A 21,884-nucleotide genomic window follows, 5' to 3' on the forward strand; every position below is an offset into this window, starting at 1 on the left:
ACTGACAAAGAGGTGCCAATTTATTCCCTTACTGAATTTTCTCATTTCATCTAATTATACTTCTACAAAATTGGCTTAATTTATCTGAGAAGCCTCCCCCCACATAATGACACTGCTATTTACATGTGTATATTTCAAGAGCAGATAAAAGAAACAAACCCCCAAGATTCACAGTGGAACCGACACACCATTATTGATCTTTAGAAATTATATGGATTTTAAAAAAGTCATTATGGGTATTGATATGTCAGACTTCATTCTTTCAGGGAACAATTTCTAGAGACGCTTAAGGAATTTGTTTAAATAAAGAATATAATTGGAATCTATTCAAAAAGCAGATAAAAGGCTATTTTTTCCACTCAAAAAAAGTTTTAGCTGTTTTACTACATAAACACAGTCATCTTACTCCCACAAAGTTTTTTCCAAGTTCCAAAATATTTGTCAACCCTTAAATGCATTTTCTCCAACTTTTTCATTCTGCAGAATGCACTCCAAATGACTTCAGTTCTTTCTGTAAGATACTGTCAACTGCATTCCTCACCACAACCTAATGAATTCATTATACTCCACACAGAACAGGACAGAGACCAAAATTACTGTGCATCTAACAAACAGCAAATAATCTCTCTGCACAAACTGTGAAACTTCTAGATATTGTCAGTGATTTTACCATAATAAGCAAGCAAGCAGAACCAAGTGAAGAAACAACTTTGACAACATTCCTTGCTCAACAGCTGACTATAATACTAAAATCAGTTTCTGGTCTTTATAACTTAAAAACTCAATAGCTGAGGAGGGAGAAAAAGGAAAATATGGGGTTCAACTTGCAGACAGCATGTCTACAGTAGCACTAAGAAGCCTGTAGGTACAGCTTTCAAACCAGACAGAAATAGTGGATTAGCAAAAGAATAAAAATTAACTTTCAAATTAAATTTAAAGTTTTTTACCTGTATTCAGCTCCCCATCCTTTAACAAAACTCATTCTTATGGTACACATTCTAGTAAGCTGATAAACTGCTTCAAAACCTTGATTCACAGACTGAGCCAGAAGAGCAGCAAATTCTTGGTTATTAAAGATTTTGAGGTTGCATCCTATAAAGAAAAAAAGTCCAAAGAGTACAATCAATCAGTGAATATTTGTGTTTGCTACACAGAAACCCAAAACTATGAAGAAACTATGAAAAGGAAATCAAATGTCCAATGAATACATTCACTGAATAGTTTTACACAATACCTTTGGTAAGCTACTAACCTGGTGGAATTTTGCACACAGTTGCAGGATGCCAGCCATATCTTTGATTACAGTTGGGGCTCTGAACAAAAATTGCGCTATCACTTAAGCACTCAGCAAAAACTTCTCCACCAATGTAATAGAGACGTACACCCCTTCCTGTAGCAAAATTCAAAAGAACTTTAGTTATGATATGACCCAAGAAGATTAACAAACAAGAGAGGATTTTGTTTCAGAGAAGGCCACAGTTTTTCATTATAACAGAAACAGAAATAAATAATCTACAGGACAACACTGCTGGGCTGACAGCTGTAGCGGGAGCAGAACACAATTAACTTGCATTTTTCCTCCCACGAACTCAAAATAGTTGAAGGAGAAGCAGAATAATTTTTGGTCAAGAGTGAGATAGACTTTTCTAGCCATGTAATGGCTTATAACCCAATCAAAATTAGAAAGCAGTGTGGATTACAAATAATTTTTAGTTAAAGAAATACCAGAATAAAAATATTAGGTTTAACAGAGCTAAAACTTGTGCTAGTATTAAAGTTTTGTATATGAAGGAACACAGACCACTATGGCAAAAAAGGAAAACACAGTGTACCACTTCAACACTCTTTGCTTACATGCACCCATACAATTTCACAACCCACTGCATACCCCTTTCTCTGTAGTATTTGAGCAAAATCAACAGGACTTCATTCAGCCCTATTACAACAACTCTAAGAAATATTATTGTTCACTTTTAAATTGTGGTTTTTTTCTCTCTCTCAGAGTGGTAAAAAACTTGTATGGCTTATTTCTAGCAGAAGATAAGTAATGTACAATTGAGCTCTCAAAGAAAGCTATTTATAATTAACAGGTTCTTTAAAGGCCATAGTTCCTATTTCCCCTTTAAAACAATTTTTCAAACAAAATGTGAATTGGTCTATTAAAAAAGTAAGAGTTCCTTACATTTTTGCTTTTCCTCATCACTAGTCATTTTGATTAGTTAGCACAGGTATAGCCGGGGCTTCTGAACATCTAAATTTTTATTAGACAAGCATTTGGATTTGGCATAGAGGCAATCAGAAGGTTCTATTAAAGAAGTTGAAATTTTTACTAAAAATCAAACCAAAAAACCTAATGAATACTGCTAAATAAAATAATTCAGAAAAAAAAAAGGCTAGTTTATTGAAGAACCTAAAGCAAAGACACCGCATTGTTGTTGGGATGTTGGGAGACACAAGACAGATGATGGACTTTGGACCTTATTAGCATGAGATTTGATAAACAAAATACCTTGGCAAAAGCAAACAGAACTTTGAAAATTAGATCTAGATTGCAAGAAGATTAAATCAGGCAGGTTTACCGGAAAAAGAAAATCTCATTAAACTCTGCAAGCAAGAGATGTTGTAATATGTGTAAGTTTGTGATTGTGATTTTAACCTAATCATTGTACTTCACATTACTAGTCTCCCTAAAACAGTATATAAGTGTTTGTATCCCACAATAAATCAGATTCTGATCACTGAACCAGTCTTCCCCGTCTCTCTTCATCAATGAAACATTGTAGAAAACAATATTCTTTACTAACCATTACAAAGAAAATCTTAATAATGTCAAAACAGCATGTTATCTTAACTGCAGCTTTTCCCATTTCAGAAAAGCATTCAAGTACTACCAATGTTCATGCTGCATTTTATAAATTAGAATAAACTAAGCAACATGCTAATATTTTGCAATTAAAGCTTAATTTCAATTATAAGCAACTCCAAATATAAATGCTACCTAGGGCAGAGCAGTCCAATGAGGATCCTGAAAGCCAAAAATCTGCTCCTTGGGATACTTTGGTGTGTCAACTCTTTCCAGAAGGCAGAGAACAGCAACATGAGCAACAGAAACCCCTACAGTTGAGTGGCTTCCTTCTGTGCTGCTTGCATCCTGACAGTTGTGTGACTGCTGCTGCCATCAGCTTAGTGACTACGGATTGAGGAAAGGGAGATCCTTTCAGCTGTAGCCATCACTACATCTCTTCCCAATTGCAACAGGCTGTGGTAACAGAAGCAGCTATATTTCTCCTCAGTTTCAGAAGCAGCAACCTCTCTATTTTTCCACTTCTGTCCTTAGCAAGAGAGATCAAGCTCCTCTTTGCAAGCCCCAAGGGAGAAGTTCTATGGCTGGCTGCACAAGGGGGAAAGGAACCCAAAACACAGATCTGCCCATTCTACCTAGGTCAGTCCAGATAATTTAACGTCTAAAATGAAATTAAAGATCAGAGATCTTTACCTATGTGTCGCCTTGTCATTTCCACTGTAGCATTTCTGTTTACGTTGGAAAGCAAACCTAGACAAAATCGTTCTGAATTTGATGGATCTGTAAAGCCATCTACAGTCAGAGAAGGCTGGGATGCGTGGAAGGTTTCTCCCACTCTCTGATTCAATTCATAATATGCTATTGAACACCAAAACGCAGGCTCCGAGTAAGTAACTGGTTGCAAGTCTATAAAAAAAGAAATAAAACAAGCTTAATGCAGAATTCGAGGCTGAAAAGAAATCTATCTGCCCTGCTATTTGTCTCTCCCAGAAACAACAGCTGTTAATCTCTGCAAATTATATTTTACTTGCTGTCATTTTTACCTACTCCAGTAAACATAATGGAATTTAGATTTTCACACAAAGGAAGAAGGAGGGGAAGAGGGGGTGTGCGGATTCTTACAGGGATGATCTAATCTGACCACAGCCCATTTAGTTCAGTACTTGCATTTTGCTTGGCAAAAAACTAATTCTGCTATGAGTGCCAGATGTTGAGACATTTCTGTTGCTTTTCTATAATTTGCAAACATTTTGGCAATGTTAAAGAAAAGATTAAACTATCAAACACTGAACCACACAAAGGGAAAAATATTAATATGAAAATTATATTTTCTTATATTACACTAGATCTTATACCATCTCTATCTAAAAGCAGTTCCAAGGTCCTTTTACTCTCCCCTATGAGAGCTCAATATCTTCCCTGTGCATCTTCAACTTTTCCTGAGCTGCTTGCCCTTTTTACCTACCCTCATTACTTACTAAGCATTCTAAACAGCATTTTTCTGTCATCATTGCTTAAACACACCCAGGGGAATCTGATCTTCCTTAGGCATTTATACAAATACACAGCAATGGCACCTCATCAAAGCAGGTGGACAACTAATGTGGGAGCAATGATTGTGTTGCAGTTACAGGTGAAACAGTACGTGAGAAGAGTAGCAGAACATATATACAAGGGAGTCAGCAAGTCTGGGCAGCACTATGTATTGGCTAACATCCTTTAAACTATTTTCTAAACACTAGTCCTGCACACACAACCATATTATTCTTTCTCTTTGCTAGGAACTCAACAGTTACAGAAATAGAGTAGTAGTTAAGAAGTTATTTACCCAGCCCTATCATGTTTATCATCAGGAAGCCAACCCAATAGTCTCCTCCTAATACAGTTCTTAATTTTTTTAAGTACGTTTTCAGTTTAAATGTAATATATACTGTTATGTTTCGAGCTTGGCACAGAGCTAGTGCTCTTATGAAAATGTTTTTACTCTGGTGTCTGTTGTGAGATGTGACTAGGAATAAGCAAAACAGGCTTTAGTTTAAACATAAAGAAAACTTTATTACTTAAACTACAGGAAAAATAGGAAAACTTATAGGAAAAAAAATTGAAAACTTTACAAAAAATACTTTTTTCTTCTCTACTACTAGAATTTCTTAATTTGATACATTCTCTTAAATCACTAACTGCTTAGTTTGGCACTACTTTTTAGTATACTCAAACTTCAGTCTATGATGAAGAGGAGAGGAGTCTTTTTTGTTCTATAGGCTTCGTTTGGAAACACGCTGAAATTTCGTATGCTTTTATGTTACTCGGCACTGCTCGGAAAAGTTTTTCTGCTGCTTGTGACATTTTTTTTCTATGCTTAGTGCTCTCACTACTGTGCATGGATTAGAGTTGCTTCTAGGGTTGTTTTTTAAGGATGCTTTGTCTCACTCTAAAAAGGCACAGTTTCTGATTTGGGACATCTGTCCCCCCCATATTTTTTAAACTCTTTGGGGCTGAGGGGTCTTTACGATGAACTTTCTTGGTTCTGAGGCACTGCTTCCCCCTAAGTGCAGTCTTTGTGTTACAGGAACAAACTGAGTTTATGGCTACACAAAAAAAGTTTAGCTAAAAGGCTACTCTAATTATCTCTCTCTTCAGTTATTTTTACATCTTTTGGGCTAGGTCTTTGTTTCATCTAATTTCTTATTTCTCTTTTTATTCAGCTCTGAGGAGGATCAGCATTTTTGCAAGGCTTTAATCATGTAAGAAAGGGGTTAAAACTTTTAGTCTTTGTTTGTTTCAGAATACTGGTACTCTCACACGCGCTGCTGCTGCGGCCGGCCGGCACTCTCCCCCCCCTTCACTTCCTGGGCCGGCTGCTATCACATTTAGACGCCGGCTCTCCTCTTTCTCCCTCCTGGGGGGGGAATGGCTGCTCGATGGCTGTTTCTTGGGGCTGCTTTTCTACTCTTCTATCTTCGAGGGCTTTCTATCTCTGTCCAGGCCCAGGCCTACTGCATGGCTGCCCCTCCCCTGCCTAGCAGCAGCAGCTGGACGAGGGAGGGAGATTTGACTTTTCGCTTCGACGTCCCAAGAGGGCTTCTCAGGGCTGAAACTTTGTTTTTTAACTCTTGTGTATTCTCGGAGGTGTGTTTAAACTTTACTGGCTACACCAGGTGCCAATATCAAACTCTGAGCATCTATTGGTTTGACTACAGCATTCTAGAATTCTCACTTCTTCTTGGTCAAACCACCACATATACATAAAGATGAGTCATCACACAGAGAAACAATTACAAGAATTTCCAGCTTACCCAGGCTATGATTAACTGGAGAAAGACTACTAGGAGACAGCTCTGCTGGAGATCCTGTTGAAGCAATACAGATTGTTTGAGAGCAAATGACTCTCATTATTTCAGATAAGTAGGAATAACCATTATCTAGATATAGTTTTACATTGAAATTCTTCAGAATAAGAAACCTCAGAAATACTAACATCACTTTTCCAGCATATCACACACTTATTGTGAATTAAGACTGCATTTAATTTTTCAGACTCATGGGACCCTACCCCACCTCATAAACCTAATTAACATCTTAGTGTTGTATTTGGCAGAACTTTCACTTCATGCACAATCTGTGCTTGCCACAGAATCATAGAATGGTTTGGATTGGAAGGGTCCTTCAAGATCATCTAGTTCCAATCCCCCTGCCATGGGCAGAACACCTTCCACTAGACCAGGTTACTTAAAGCCCCATCCAACCTGGCCTTGAACACTTCCAGGGATGGGGCAGACACAGCTTCTCTGGACAACCTGTGCCAGTACCTCACCACCTTCACAGGAAAGAATTTCTTCCCAATATCCCATCTAACTCTACTCTCTATCAGTCTGAAGCCATTCCCCCTTGTCCTATCACTCCATGCCCTTGTCCAAAGTCCCTGTCCAGCTCTCCTGTAGCCCCTTTGGGTACTGGAAGGTGCCCTAATGTCTCCCTGGAGACTTCTCTTCTCCAAGCTGGACAACCCCAACTCTCTCTGTCTTCATAAGAGAGGTGCTTCAGCCCAGTAAGAAGGTAGTGACTTCTTCTCAAATTCAGTGGAAAAAAAGCTAAGAAAAAGTGGACGAGACAAGCAAGATATTGCCTCTATTCTGAAAGGAGAGGGTTTATCTCTAGAAGAACAACTTGGATTTCCTCATTTGAGATTATTCTTTCCTGGAAGGAGGAAGGAAAAAGTTTAGAAAAACATGAACTCCTCAACACAATTTGTGCATTTGTAGATAAAATACAAAGAGGCTTTGCACAGAATCATTCCTACAATGATTGCTGATATCAGGCTTTTTAAATTAAGGTAGCCATTATCACATAGTGGGGAAATATTGCAATTCTTTTGGAAACTGGTGCAGTTGATTCCAACTAACTGAAAAAGATTGCTAACATATCTGTAACTTGTTTAGGCCAACAGACATGTTGCTTCAACGAACCTGTTTCCAGAAGGTAAAGTTGGAGATGGTTAAAACAAATCAGCTATTAAAATTTGATGATGACTTAATTAGATCTGTATATTTTTATTATAAAACAAATGTAATGTACTTAATATGGCACAGAATGTTTTAAAAGCATTCCCCTAACAAAATATTAATTTGTTCACTAAAGACTGAAAGTGATATTTTAAACAGAAAACACCAGGTTGTACAGAGGAAAACTGCCATCATCTTTTAGCCTGAATTCATGTTGCTATGCAGAGGGATCACAGCTAGTGATCCCAAGTTTTGAAAGTAGTTACCTGTATCCATGCTTTGGTTTAACTGCTGGTCATTTGTTTCTCCATCTTCACTGATATATCCTGGAGGTGGTGTTTCTGTCAAAAAAAAAAAAAAAAAAAAAAAAAAAAAAAAAAAAAAACAAACAAAAAAAAAAAAAAAAAACAAAAAAACCTAATGGTTCAATGACTGAGGAAATTTGTACAATTTAGCATTTTGAGGTTTTGTTCTCAAGTCCTCATGAGCTTAATTCAATACCTAAATACTTTATTAGAATGTCATTTTGCCATCCCTTTCTCCTTCCAGTAGGTCTTCAAACACATTACTTGCCTTGCCTATGCAAAATGTATAATCTCTTTTATTCCAGTCAACTGTTCAAATGTGTTAATACTTGTCTTTTCCATTTAAGACAAGATACTTTCACTAGAATAAGTAACAGTTTTGTAATTGTGATCAACAGCTTTCACATTTAGTAGAATTACAAATAAAAAAACCCCACATCTGGTGACTTGCACAAAAAAAAAAATCACGTGAGCTGTCTTAATGTACTATAACCATCAGGTCAGATACCCTCCCATGCCTTATAGATTTGAAGGTTACTTTTCAGTTCAATTCCCAAATCCATTTTCCTTCATTATCTAAAAATTTCACTCAATAATAACTATATTATTTAACTAGTTACACTGCACAAGCTCTATTATCATTATTACTTCCAAGCTCTATTAAAACAATCATCTATTCTTTTAACTAGCTTTCTTTAAAGATGGAGTTTCAGTAACCAAAGCAAACTCAGAAACAAGTTTGAAGCATTCTGATACTAGAAACTTTGCCCAATTCAACAGAAATATCTTCAAAACCCAGAAGAGTATGCATGTTCCTTTTCTCCATTCAAAAGGTACTTTGTAATCCAGATAAGTTAATCAACTGCCTTTCAGGAAATAATTTTCTTTGAACTGGGCAAATATCTTTTCCTATATGGAGTTGGACTTCAATGATCCTTGTTGGTCCCTTCCAACTCAGGATATTCTATGATTCTATATATTAAAGGCAAAACCTGGATTGCTTTAGTGAAAGTGTTTGAAGATAACTATGTCTACAATCACCTTAGAATTGTCTCTGAGACATCTGAGGGATTAAGTACATTTAATTACATTACTATCAAACAGCAGAAATTAAGAGCTTTTTGCCCAAGAATTAAAATCAAATAATATCAAATATCATGTCTGAGATTTACAGCAATATATTAAGGTCAGAAGGAAGTCAGTGACAGGAAATTAGATTAAGTCAGTTGATTAAAAAAAATTAACCAAAAGAATTATCCTTGGTTCACTCTGTAAAAACTAGTGAGCTACATATAGATGTGACAAAATTCAAACGAGAATTTAAAAGGACGATTAAAGGAAATCTTCACTATCAAGAATTATGATAACAAAAATCATACTAATTTTGAACATTTTTATTGAATTCATTGTGATAAAGTGGACTCCACCCTTCTCCAAATCGTTCATTATAAAGGCCACAGCCATGGTAAAAGGTCAATTACCATTTCCAATCCAACTCACACTTCCTGTTTCCAGTTGCTAATCTAGAGTCGTTGGCATAGATTATTTTCCATAACTAATCTCTATCTGAATAGAGATTTCCTCCATGTAGTAGTATTAATGGAACATATAGCCCCAAGAGCCATCCTGCACCTTCACGACTGCCATCTTCCCAGCTGTAAGTGAAACCAACCTCTCTGTAGACCATGTACTGAGACAGTATTGTGGTGCAAAGCTACTACAGTCTTAGTTTGGCCTACTGCTAAAGAAAATGGTTCTCTGAAGCAGGCTGTCAAGACACACAAGATTTATCAGAACCTAGCTAAGTGTTCAAGATTAAGTCAGCCAGGTCAAATAAAGTAAGATGCCATTAATATAACAGGAGGGTGTCAGTGACAAAGATAAGGATGCAAGGTGCGGTTAACTGCATAGTCATTTGAAAACCATGTGAATACCCACAATCACCTTGAACATACTTCCTGCAAGTAACTACCTAGCTGCTTTAGCTCATTTCCATAGCACTGGATTTGCAAATGGTAGCTTTCCAGTAAGTTGTTAGGAAATGGTATCAAAAGCCCTCAGATGGAGTCAAAAAAGGCATGCATCAGTTAGGAAAGCAGCACCAATTTCTATCCCCTTAAATTGCTCTTTAAAGATCTGCTGTCCCTAGGTGACAACAAACATGGCCCAGATTAAACAGATGAGAACAAATTTATTACATTTTTAATGCCATTTCAATTCTTGGATGCATTTAAAGAAAACACAAACAATAACCTAAGACACATAGATACAATTTCTATATTACACATATTTGAGTTTCAAGTAATTTTATTCTTCAAGAGAGTCTAGATCTGAATTTTCAGCTTGTTCATAACATAGCTGCATTAAACATTTATGAGAAAGCTTCAGCTTTACTTGGTTTTACACTCCAGGCAACTTCCTAAAGGGATAGGAAACACAAAGTTGGGGCAGGAAACAAAGTTCACTGATTTTATGTTTCAGTAACAGTACCAGGTTTTGGGTGCACTGTAGCAGGGTAGCCTTGGGGTGGGGAAGGGGCAAAGAAGGGGAAGAAGGAATTCTTTGATTTTAATATTGTTAGGTTGCTCTTTCATACTAAAAAGACAAAGCTGTGCACACAATAGTAACAAACACACAAAGCAGACCGTGATCAGTTGTGGACTGCAGATCAAAACACTAAGTCACTCATTTGAAACTTAAAAGTTTTCTCCACAAACTACATCTGGTGAGACTGAGTAGTAAACTGCTTCTCAATCTCCAACACACAGCATTTGGCAACCCCTATATGCTTGTAAAACAGATTAAAAGCATAAGACAAAGGTCTGTTTTTCACTCTTTAGCATTCTGAATCTTAAATAAGCTACTGAAACCAAGTAAGCAATATCATTTCACACAGGATTGTGTTCTGCAAACAGCAATGTTCAGGTATTTCCATTGGAACTAATACACAAAAACAACTAGATCTAACTTATTGGCACATCTTGCAATTAATTTGATCACTTAGGAGCATAAAATTATCATCTTTGTTTCAGCGGCACAGTGTCAAACATACTGTTTACAGTGAAAGTTAAGAAAATACCTGGTATGTAATTGCTCTGTGGTTCAATTCCAGCTGGAAAGTTAGTGTTTTCAGGAATGGAATGGGTATAGTCATCAAGAGGTGGCAGTTCTGTTAGAATCTCAGTGTGCCGTGGCACTAGTACAGGAGGCAAGACTGGAAAAGCAAAATTCAAAGCATTGGTAAGACCCTCAAAATGCACGCTTCTGTGAGCTAAAAGGAAAAAATATCTATCTAAACCATCTAACAATATCTTCAGATGTTTTGAAATTTTCTGAATGTCTGTACTGCTAGTATTATGATTGCACTGATAGTGGTAGAAACAGATTCCTGAAGTGCCTCTTGACTAAGACTATTCCACAGTAGCAAAGGTGAATCATCTCTGTTCTCCTTTTAAGTCTGGGCCATATTTAGCCATCTGGAAACTACTAGAGGTCCTGGAAATGTTTATCGGAGTAAAGATATCTCCACATTCATAAAGATTTTTCAGTAACTTTACTATTAAAAACTATCAGGGGTGGTTTTCGCAAAAGCTGTATCTAAGAATCTTGAACTTTTGGCAAGAGAAAGCATTTTTCTCTTTTTCACTTATAACATGCTGATCAAGCGCATACAGATGCTATACAAAGTCAGAAATAGTCTTCCTACCTGGTGTCTCCACCCTCTGGTAGTGGTAAGGGTTTACACATACTTCATCTTTTTTAAGATTAAAAGCATATTCACAGTTTTCGATTGCTTTAAGTTCATGGTGACTGTGAAGATCTGGCCAACGCCACAAACGACAGTAAATAACATGTGGTAATCCTTTACGATGAGATACCTGTAGACGGCCATCGAGAGATCTGGAGGGATAAGATGTTAAAAAGTTTTTACAGAATGCATGCTCTTAGCCACTTAAGCAAGAGTGTACACACATGGGATGGGTAGTTTAATGATTTTCAGAATTCAGTGGATTGATACTGCTAGTGACATTTGTACTCTTGTTGAAAAGCTTCAAATGTGATAAAAATGATCATATCAGTAGTCTCTTAACTTGTATTTGGGTTGCTCTAATCATTGGCAGTTAAATTTAGAATTCATTAAAAGCCACTTTACCTCCAACCAAGTATTTAGGATGATTGCTTCATATATCTTTTTAAATGCAGAAGAGAGTTGTTAAAAAAAAAATCACACACTTAATAGTCCCTTCCACTACTAAACCTCAAAGCTTTGCTGTGGCATAGATGCTTTATGGCTTTAAGAACTCCCAAAGGACTGCAAATAAGCCTATAAGCAGTCAGCTGCTCAAGTGATCCACATGGCAGTATAACTGCAATGTAAAAAGCATGAATGCACATCTTTTAAGGACTGTACAGTTTATCTTCTTGACTTCATCTGCCTTATTACCAACTGAAATAATTTTGCTAGTTTTAAGACAGACTGCATATGCTTACACAAATGCAGATGTTTATGATTGTTATGGGATGGGAGACAAACCTCAATACAGAAATCAAGTAATATGACATGAAAAAATAAAGACACTGTTTAGAATTTGCCTGCCATTAACTACTGAAGAATTTATAAACAATTCTTTAGTAGCTCATATCTGAGCCAATTAGCAAGATTTAACTGAAAGCTTTTGACATACAAAGCAGTTAAAATACTTTGTAAGATTAGGCCTAAAGAATCAAGCTTCCCAACTTCATTAATATAAATACCAAATCATATTAGAGCTTGCATTTAAGAAGTCTTCTCATTCTTTCAATAGCACTGTCATGAAAAATCAATATTGCAGAATTAGAATTTCATTGGTCAAAACATCAGCTGATAACACTTGGATTTCTACACTGGCAAGCAAATATCTTAAAATGCTGTACCATGAGAGGCCTAGGAAGCATTTTAGTCTATTTTACAGCTAAAGCATCCCATTACAGACCCTCCAAAGCAAATCCCTCCCACAAGATTTCTATGATGCAAGAGGGCAGAATATTCACCTGGTTTGTTCAGAGAAGCTGTAAAGGCCTGTTGTATCCCACTGATCTATCGTGTTTGGTGTACTCAGTCCCCAAATTTCTGAACAAGTGCTGTGCATAATAAATTAAGAACAAAAACAAAAAATTGATATGAATATGGAACATGGTTATTCAAAACACTATGGTGTCAAACATGGAAAAACATAGAGAATACTTCCTTTCACATAGAAGATAGAGCATTGTTTGACTTGCATTTAGAATGACATCGCATGCTGTATTTTCTATATGAAGGAGGCTATCAAAATGGAACAAGTGATTCAAGGTAAATGATAAATGTTTTTAAAGTTGAACAAGTTCTCTGCTTTTAAGAAGCCAGTACAGTTGTAACATCACTTAAAACAGGCTAAATTTCTTCAGCCTAGCTCTTAAAAAACTCCGTTTTAAAGGGTGGTTTCTGGGTTTGTTTCTTGGGGGGGGGTTTGTTTGTTTTTAAACATAAGCTTCCCTAAGACTTCAAACAAATGCCATGTATATCTGAAACTGAACGTCACAATCTAACTTTCAGGTACCATCACTTAAGCACTAATCTCATTCTCCATGCACATACTAACTTGCTGCTTTCCCCAAAAGAGGAAAATTCAGACTTTAAAGAAAAGCACATCGTAGCTAATACTTTTCACTGATTTTTGTACTCTCCTTGATTAAAGAACTAAATATTCTTTTCCACAGTATACAAAACACAGAATGTTTAACACAGTTTTACAGTATAGCATTTTATGATTCAGCTACAGGATAACAAACCTTAAATTGCTAAATCAAGAAGAAGGAAAAGAGAGACAACTAAATTTTTGCCAAACTGGTTCAAGGACAAGATCACAACAGTAAAGAAAAAGGAGCCTTCAGTCAGAGGCACAAACTAAAGGCAACATCAGATTTAAACAAAGCAAGAAAAGAGCATGGGTTTGTAAACAGAAAGCAGACTCAGAAGCATAAATCCAGCTCAGCTCTATCACAGACTTGCTCTGTGATCACTAAAAATGGACAGTTTATTTTTATACAAGTGACATACAACTAGACTTCGCACCTCAGAAATTATGAGAATTTGGTTCAAAAGCAACTTACATCTCTATTTCCTAATTACAGAGCCTGAAGTTTGACTGTCTGCTACAGTCTCTAAAATAAATAGCCTCTGAAAAGTTGCAACAGAAAGAAAAAAATCCAAGTTCACCAAACTCCTGGTTTTAAATATAGGTGTTGCAATTTAAACTACTAAACTTAGCTGATACAGTCACAAGTTTGGATTGAGTGCTTAAGGGATGAGAAGTAGGTATTTTTATTTCCCTTCTCTACACAGGGAAAATTCAGTAGTGTTATGAAACAAGAAGACATAAACATAAGCGTGGGCTACTGATGAAGGGACTTAATGGTTCTTGTCCCCTTCTTGCCTGTCCCAAACACCTCACTTTTAGTGCCATTCCAGGGAGGCTGAAATGTTCATGCAATTGAGCAGCAACCCAAATCAATCAACTGGCTATCTGACCACAGAACATACATGGCAGAAAATTTAACTTTTGAGAGTTACTTTTCTATATCACTTCTATTCACTGTAGAGCTTTATGAGCACTACGAATCAGGAATAAGACTATAATTGTGGACAGCAGCCTGCATTTATCACAAATAAAATTGTTACATAAAATATGGCCTTTGACATTTTACTGATTACGGACACAAGTAAAATATTGTAATAGAGAACATTTGTCTAGTAGAGAGCAGCAGTGTCAGACAAGAAGGCCTATTCTCTTATTTAGATCCAGCTCTTCCAAAGAGCCAACTCTCCTGAACAAGTTATATCTATCTCAGACACAGGCAGCATCACAGATCTCTAGAAAGTGGGCAAAGAGGGATCCTGAGCATCACTATATCAGCAGAGCATACAGCCTCTCTTTTTCACATTCCTAAAATGTCTCTAGGATGGTAGACTGCCAGAAGCTGTGTAATGATTAAAATAGTTGCCCTGAAGATGCATAAGGCGCCTGTGGGATGCCAGGGAGCATTCCAACACTGTACTGTGTCCTTAAATATTCACCACTGCTGCTTGTAAGACAGACCATCATATACATTAAATCAGAAGAACAATCAGCAGACACAAAGCCTGCTGCATATTAATTGACACAGTCAGCTCATTACCTTTGAGCAATGGATCCTTTATACAAAGCAGTGCTCCAAAGCTGACACTATTACAGATTACACATTCCCAAAATTGTGGGGTGCATCACTGGTGAAAGCATGGCATGCCACACATTTGCTGCACAAGACTTAAGATAGCACATGCAAAAGTAAAATTTCACAGTTCCTGACAAAGCATGATGAATAGGAACAGTATTTTATATTGCTAACCTCTTCTATCTATAAATATTCAAACTATCAAAGCTGACAGCATATTTCATAACCTACAGAACGAAAAATGTAATCCTGAAGTGACTGCAACAGTCATAGGTTACAATGAAGCTCAGGACACCATGGAGGGAAGGCAGGCCAAGAGGTACAGAAAAAGTGAACAGTTAGAAATTAGAGCAAAACTGCTCTAACATACAGCAGCTTACATGACATGCTATCTTCCAGAATGTGTCTGCTTAGAGTTAGGATTAATAGAAATATTTTACTAGTTCATCTACACTATAACTATACTCAACTCCAGTAATGCACAATCAAACACAGAAAAGCCTGCAGGAAATCAACCCATACAGTCAATAAAGTCAGCTCAAAATAGCTTTTACTGTTCACTGGAAGAAACATCTGAGGAAATAGAGTGGTCTCTCTACTCTCCTGCTTACATAAAAGAACCATTACCTGAGATGCAAGACTGTCCCCCCACTATATCACCCAGATAGTAAACAAGGCCTCTTAATATTCACACACATACACACTAAATCAGAATGAAATTCCTCACAACCCTAAAAAGCATACTTCATGCACAGCACTTCCATGAAAGACCACAATATGTTCATTCATATGCAAGCAATAGCCTGACAGAGGGCAAACATATCTATTCATCCCAGAAGGGTGGTGCTGGAAGGGTGACTGCATTCTGAAAGATGTTTAAACAACCACTGTAATGGAACCACTAAAACCCTCTGAAAGGGAAACAGGAGTACTGAATTACTGTCCCAAAATAAATAGGATGCATTCTCTCCTAAACCTACATCCAAAGCATCCAAAACCCCTTGTGAAGAGTCCTTTCTATTCCTTATTCCATAAAGAATTTAGGAGAATCAAGGATTAACATCTGTACTCATAAGTTAAGTCTTGTCTGGAAATATTCCCATGCCCTGGAACGTGATCATTTATGCTAGAAAGCAGCTAGGGCATTCCCCAGCACTGGGCCATGCCAATTACTGTTCTTCTACACAATTCCCAGGTTTGTGAATGGCACATCATCAGAACCACTTCAAAGATATTTACATACGAAGTACCAGAAACTCTATACAGAAGTTGCTAAATATAATTTTCTTCTTTTTCAGTCTCAGAAAGCAGAACTGTAAAGGAGCTTAAAAGGCACCAAGTTCAGTTGATAGCCTACTCTTTACCTGAAGTGGTAGCACTAGAGAAATGGCAAATAAAACCTGAAATGCAAATAGCATAACGCTTGTCAAAGCCCACATTATACAGAAATCATTACAGAATGGTGTTGCACATTCAACTTGCTTATTTGTGAAATATTACATTGAGCCACTAACATTTCTACTGAATCTTTCATATCTTTTAGAATCTACAGCCACTAAGAAGTTTGCCAACTCCACATTCAAGGCAATCATCTCCATTTGGTTTTTTTCCTGCATCCTATAATCACAAGCATTTCTTCCATTTAATCTGTCTACACCTACATTTTCTGAGGCATTTGTAGTGCTGGAGCTGTGACTGAAACAAAAAAATAATTTTAGTAAACCATGACAGTACCCCATTTATCTGTTTTAAAGTAGGAGATTAAAGTTTTCAAATTATAGAATTGTTATGCAAAATCTTCCCTATAGATATGAGCCTGACATTTGTTTTAACTCACATTTTCACTGAAAGACTAAACAAGAAAAACGCAACAAAAAATATGATCAGGTTTTCACTTGAACTGGAGAAGTTACTTAGCACAGGGACACAAACACCTTTATACCAGCCTAACATTTACAGGACTTATTACCTTGACTTACTAATTTTGCCAGGGGGGTAGAAAAGAGGTGCAGAATTTGCTTTGAGAGCTACACCAAGCTATCAAAACAAGAGTTAGAGAAGTAAGAAATGACCACTAGATTTAGAGAATCCTATTTTCTCACAACAAATGGGCAAATGTCAATGCATTAACATTGTTCATGGCTGCTTGTGTAAAATTTGCCTGAGAAAACAGGTTGAAGTCTGCAGATTAAAGATCTGTACCTTGTATAGCAAATTAGCATTTGTTTGTGTGATTGGAGTTTTTTGTGGGGCTTTTTTTGGTTCATCACAGGTGAAGCTCCTGTGAAGACACTGTCCCATTACACTCCACTGATACTAACTTTGAGAAAAGGATCAATGAATTGATGGATGAAAGAACAGAATCCTTCCTCTCATACCAGTTTTCTTTCTGATACACCTAAGGTTCAAGAACAGCTGGGAGGGAAACATGCCAAACCTTTGGAACTAGTTCAGAGAGGGTCTCAAAGACAACAGTAATAGGAAAGCCTGATTTGACAAGCTTAGGTGTAATATAGATGAAACAAAGCTATTAAAAAAGTTCATTGGCTTACATACAATATTGTATTCAGCACAGACAGTTCCTAACAAGTCTGCCAAATTCCACCTTGGACTTCTGGTGGGCAGTCTTTGGCCTGTTTAGGACATTTATTGACAGAGTACCTGGGGAGTCAGTCCTGAAACGCAAAGGTGTCCAGGAAGGCTAGATATGCTTTAAAAAGGAATTGTTAAATATTCAGGAGCAGGTTGTCCCCATGTGTAGAAAGACAAGTTGTCAGGGAAAGACCAGCCTGGTTAAACAGAAAATTTAGGCTGGAACTTAGGGGAAAAAAAATCTATCATCTCTGGAAGGAGAGACAGATAACTTGGAAGGACTATAAGGATGTCACAAGGGACATATATAGGGAAAATATGAGAAGGACAAAAGACCAACAAGAACTTGATTTGACCGCTGCAGTTAAAGACAAAAAAAAGTTTCTATAAATACATTTGCAGCAAAAGGGGGGTCAAGGAGAATCTCCATTTATTGAATGCAGAGGGTAGTGTAGTGTAGTGTAGTGTAGTGTAGTGTCAGGGTATTGAGTCAAGGGGTCAGCTGGAAATATATTTAGGATAATTGAAAACTGTAGATGAGTCGAGGGGCCAGCTAGGAATACAATTGAGATAGTAGAAGATTGCATATTTTAGTTAAGATTTTAAAATTAGTTAAGAAGCTAAGTTAGTAATGTAGGTGGCAAGAATCAAGTACCTGAGTTAAAGAGTAACAAATACATTAGGAAAGAGAAGCTAGGAGTGACAGGGATAGATGTAGCAATTGTGAAGGAGCAGAGACCATAGAAATACCTTGCCTTAAGAATAATCAAACAGTTAGGAGAGGCTTGGACCATGACCAGCAGATCAAAAAGTCCTGCCAACTGGCCATGGGTGAAGAGTTCACCATGAGGAAGATGGCTTTCTTCCTCCCATACACCCACTCCCTTATTTCAAAATCCCACAGACCCAATTAAGGGAGTACAGTTGCACAGCAGTAATGTCTATTTCAGCTGATTAAAATACAAAGTGGGTAGGTAATGATTATGTATTATGTGTCCTTAGAAACCACTTGGATATGTAAAACCTTTTCTGCATAAATAGAGAGCAGGAGTCTGTGACTCCTTGCACATGTATTTGGAAATGATTCCACATGTGTCCAGTGTGCTGCAATAAATACTCCTCTTTTCAACTTTAATTAGTTGAAGAGTCATCTGTCTGTGCATCAGTATGAAGAAAAGGCAGAGGTATTTGATGGCTTCTTTGCCTCAGTCTTTAATATCAAGACAAGTTGTCCTCAGGATAACCAGCTCCCTGAGCTGGAAGGTAGGGATCAGGAGCTGGATGAAGGCCCCATAATCCAAGAGGAGATGGTTAGTGACCTGCTATGCCAATTAGATACCCAAAGGTCTATGGGCCCAGAGGGGATCCACCCCAGAGTAATGAGGAAACTGGCAAAAGAACTTGCCAAACCACTCTCAATCATATACCAGCAATCCTGGTTAACCAGAGAAGTTCCAGCTAATTGGAAATTAGTAAATGTAATGTCCATCTACAAGAAGAGTTGGAGGGATGATCCAGGGAACTACAGGCCTGTCAGCCTTACTTTGGTGCCAGGCAAAGTTATGGATGATCCTGAGTGCCACTACATGGCACATGAAGGACAATGAGTGGATCAGGCCCTGGCCAACATGGATTTACAAAAGGAAGGTTCTGCTTGACCAACCTGATCTCCTTTGTCCTGAGTAACCCAAAATGTTATTGTATTCCATATCTATCGGTGCCCAAAATTGTTACTGTCTCTTTAAGACCCTGCAGTGCAATGGTGGGGCAGGAGTTGCCCGGGGCTTTTAAAAGTTGGAGCATGCAGGGAGCCCTCTCTCTCTTGCCATTTTGGCTCTCTCTCTCTCTTTCACCTTGTAGCTCTTGCTCAAGGCAACGGCTCCCTTTTGTGGTTTATTTTCTGTTTCTCTCTGGCATCTGGAGGGGATTGTTTCAGGCAGGTTACTGGACTCACAAAAGTAGCAACTCAAGAAGCTGCATTTCATGATCAAAAACTGTTTCAGAGTAAAATTTGCAACACCTGTCAGCAGTGCGAAGTCTAAGCTGGTCTGGGGTTGGGCTGCCATGCATGAGTGCCTGAGAGTCCATTTTCTTCCCCCCCCCATGAAAGCGGAGACCCAAGACAGCAGTGCCACCTCCAGCAAAGTCCAGTGGGTGGCAGGCATCAAGAAGCAGTAACACTGACCCTCACAAACATCAGCAATTCCCATCTTCCACTAAACTGCTTCATAAGCTCCTACTTTCCTGTTTGTTTTTTTTTTTTTCCCCAGGAGCAAGGGTGCACTGAGTGGGGTTAGTCTGCCATCTCCCTTTTGTCTCACAGACAACACAGGCACCTGAAGAGCATGCCATCTTGGAGGGAGAGCTGCCACTGTCTTTTCCCTTTGTCTCTCTACACAAGTGGCGAGCACCCTCTTGGGGAAGGAGACACTTTGCCATTTTGGGTTTCTCTGTTCACAGGGAGTCTGTGGGATTTCAGCAACTTTGTAACTAGTGTCTACAACTTATTTTTTGCTTGTTGATGTTTCATTTTTTAGTAAACTTATTTTTTCACTTATATCTACTTGTATTAGTTTCTTCTTATTGGTGGGAAAGGATTCATTAAAACTAAAGAGGTAACTCATTTGCATCCACCTTAAATTGTCTTAAACTAAGACACCTTCTATGACAAAGTGACCCACTTAGTAGATGAGGGAAAGGCTGCAGATGTAGCCTATTTAGAGTTCAATAAAGCATCTGACACCATCTCCCACAGCACCCTCTTAGAAAAACTGGCTGCTTGTGGCTTGCATGGGTGGACTCTTAGATGGGTAAAAAAACAGCTGGATGGACAGGCCCAGAAAGTTATGGTATATGGAGCTAAATCCAGTTGGTGGCCAGTCACTAGCTGTTTTCCCCAGGGCTCAGTTTTGGGGGTGGTCCTGTTTAACATGTTTATTGATGATCTGGACAAAGGGGTCAAGTGAATCCTCAGTAAATTTGCAGACAATACCAAGTTGGGTGGGAGTGCTGATCTGCTCAAGGATAGGAAGACTGCAGTGACATCTGGATAGACTCAATCAATGGGCTGAGGACAACTGCATGAAGTTCAATAAGACAAAGTGCTGGGTCCTGCACCTGAGTCACAGGAACCCCATGCAGCGCTACAGGCTGAGGGAAGAGTGGCTTGAGGGCTGTTTGGCAGAAAGGGACCAGAGGGTGCTGGTTGACACGTAGGTCAATATGAACCAGCAGTGTGGCCAAGAAGGCCTATGGCATCCTGGCCTGTATCAGAAATAGTGTAAGCATCAGGACTAGGGCAGTGATCTTTCCCCTGTACTCAGCACTGGTGAGGCTGCACCTTGATTACTGCATTCAGTTTTGGGCCCCTCACTTCAAAAAGGACATTGAGGTGCTGGAGCATGTCTAGAGAAGGGCAACAAGTCTCATGAAGGGTCTAGAAAACATGTCTTATGAGGAATGACTGAGGGAGCTGTGGTTGTTTAGTCTAGAGAAGAGGAGGCTCAGGGGCACCTAACCTCTCTCTACAATTATGTGAAAGGAGGTTGTAGTGAGGTGGGAGCCAGTCTCTTCTGCCATACCTGCAGTGAGAGGACCAGAGGAAATGGCCTTAAGCTGAGACAGGGGAGATTCAGATTAGATATTAGGAAAAAAAAATCACTGTTAGGGTGGTCAGGCATTGGAATAGGTTGCCCAGGGAAGTGGAAGAGTCACCATCCCTGGAGGTGTTCAAGAGACATCCAGATCTGGCACTGGGAGATATAACTTAGGGGTTACATTGATGGTGCTGGGTGGTGTAAGGACTTAAAAGGTATTACAGTGACCTTAGATGGTCACTGTGGTGAGAGAAGGACAAGAATCTTGTTTCTTGATCAGAAGGCTTGATTTATTTATATATGATATATAATACATTATAACTATACTAAAAAGAATAAGAAGAGAAGTTGCAGAGAGCTGCTCAGCTAAGAATAGAATAGAAAGAATGAATAACAAAGTTCTGTGTCCAGGGAATCTGTCCCTGAGCTGCTCTTGTGATTGGCCTTTAATGGTACACATGGATGATGAGCCAATCACAGGGACACCTGCTACATTTCACAGCAGCTGATAACAATTGTTTACATTCTTCTTCTGGGGCTCTGCTTCCCAGAAGATGGACAAATGTGAAAGAAAGGATTTCTATGAAAAAATGTCTGTGACAAAAAGGCACAGTTGCCCATCTCAAACACTGTCAAGGCCACAGAGAGAACCTGCCAAAAGCCACAGGAACAGGAACTTGAGATAAGCACAGAGGGGAGGAATTTGTGATAGGAAGGTGCTAATTCCAGGCTGGGCAGAGGTGAGATCTGGGTAGCACATACTGGGTAATGCATCTGGACAGAAGCAACTGCTAATACACATATCATCCCAAGTTTTATGCATGCCATTGTGATCACCCCATAGATACCCAAA

The 21,884-nt window shown here is 38.3% G+C and overlaps 1 protein-coding gene across 3 annotated transcripts in view; it reads right to left on the reverse strand.

The window, feature by feature from the left end:
* The window catches only part of LOC135460627 (mothers against decapentaplegic homolog 2-like), a 96,691-nt gene that overhangs the window by 22,662 nt on the left and 52,145 nt on the right, over window positions 1-21,884 (reverse strand). The window contains exons 3-10 of one of the 3 annotated variants that reach the window (XM_064737524.1): window positions 12,642-12,731; window positions 11,317-11,510; window positions 10,690-10,824; window positions 7,572-7,646; window positions 6,100-6,153; window positions 3,497-3,709; window positions 1,253-1,390; window positions 948-1,092 (exon numbers count right to left, since the gene is read on the reverse strand). In XM_064737524.1, the coding sequence (XP_064593594.1) occupies window positions 948-1,092; window positions 1,253-1,390; window positions 3,497-3,709; window positions 6,100-6,153; window positions 7,572-7,646; window positions 10,690-10,824; window positions 11,317-11,510; window positions 12,642-12,731 (1,044 nt within the window). The remainder of the gene's footprint in view (window positions 1-947; window positions 1,093-1,252; window positions 1,391-3,496; window positions 3,710-6,099; window positions 6,154-7,571; window positions 7,647-10,689; window positions 10,825-11,316; window positions 11,511-12,641; window positions 12,732-21,884) is intronic. The other 2 variants (XM_064737526.1, XM_064737525.1) reach the window with 2 other exon arrangements.

The sequence above is a fragment of the Zonotrichia leucophrys genome, unplaced genomic scaffold, assembly GCF_028769735.1.
Source record: "Zonotrichia leucophrys gambelii isolate GWCS_2022_RI unplaced genomic scaffold, RI_Zleu_2.0 Scaffold_68_246365, whole genome shotgun sequence".
NCBI classification, from domain to species: domain Eukaryota; kingdom Metazoa; phylum Chordata; class Aves; order Passeriformes; family Passerellidae; genus Zonotrichia; species Zonotrichia leucophrys.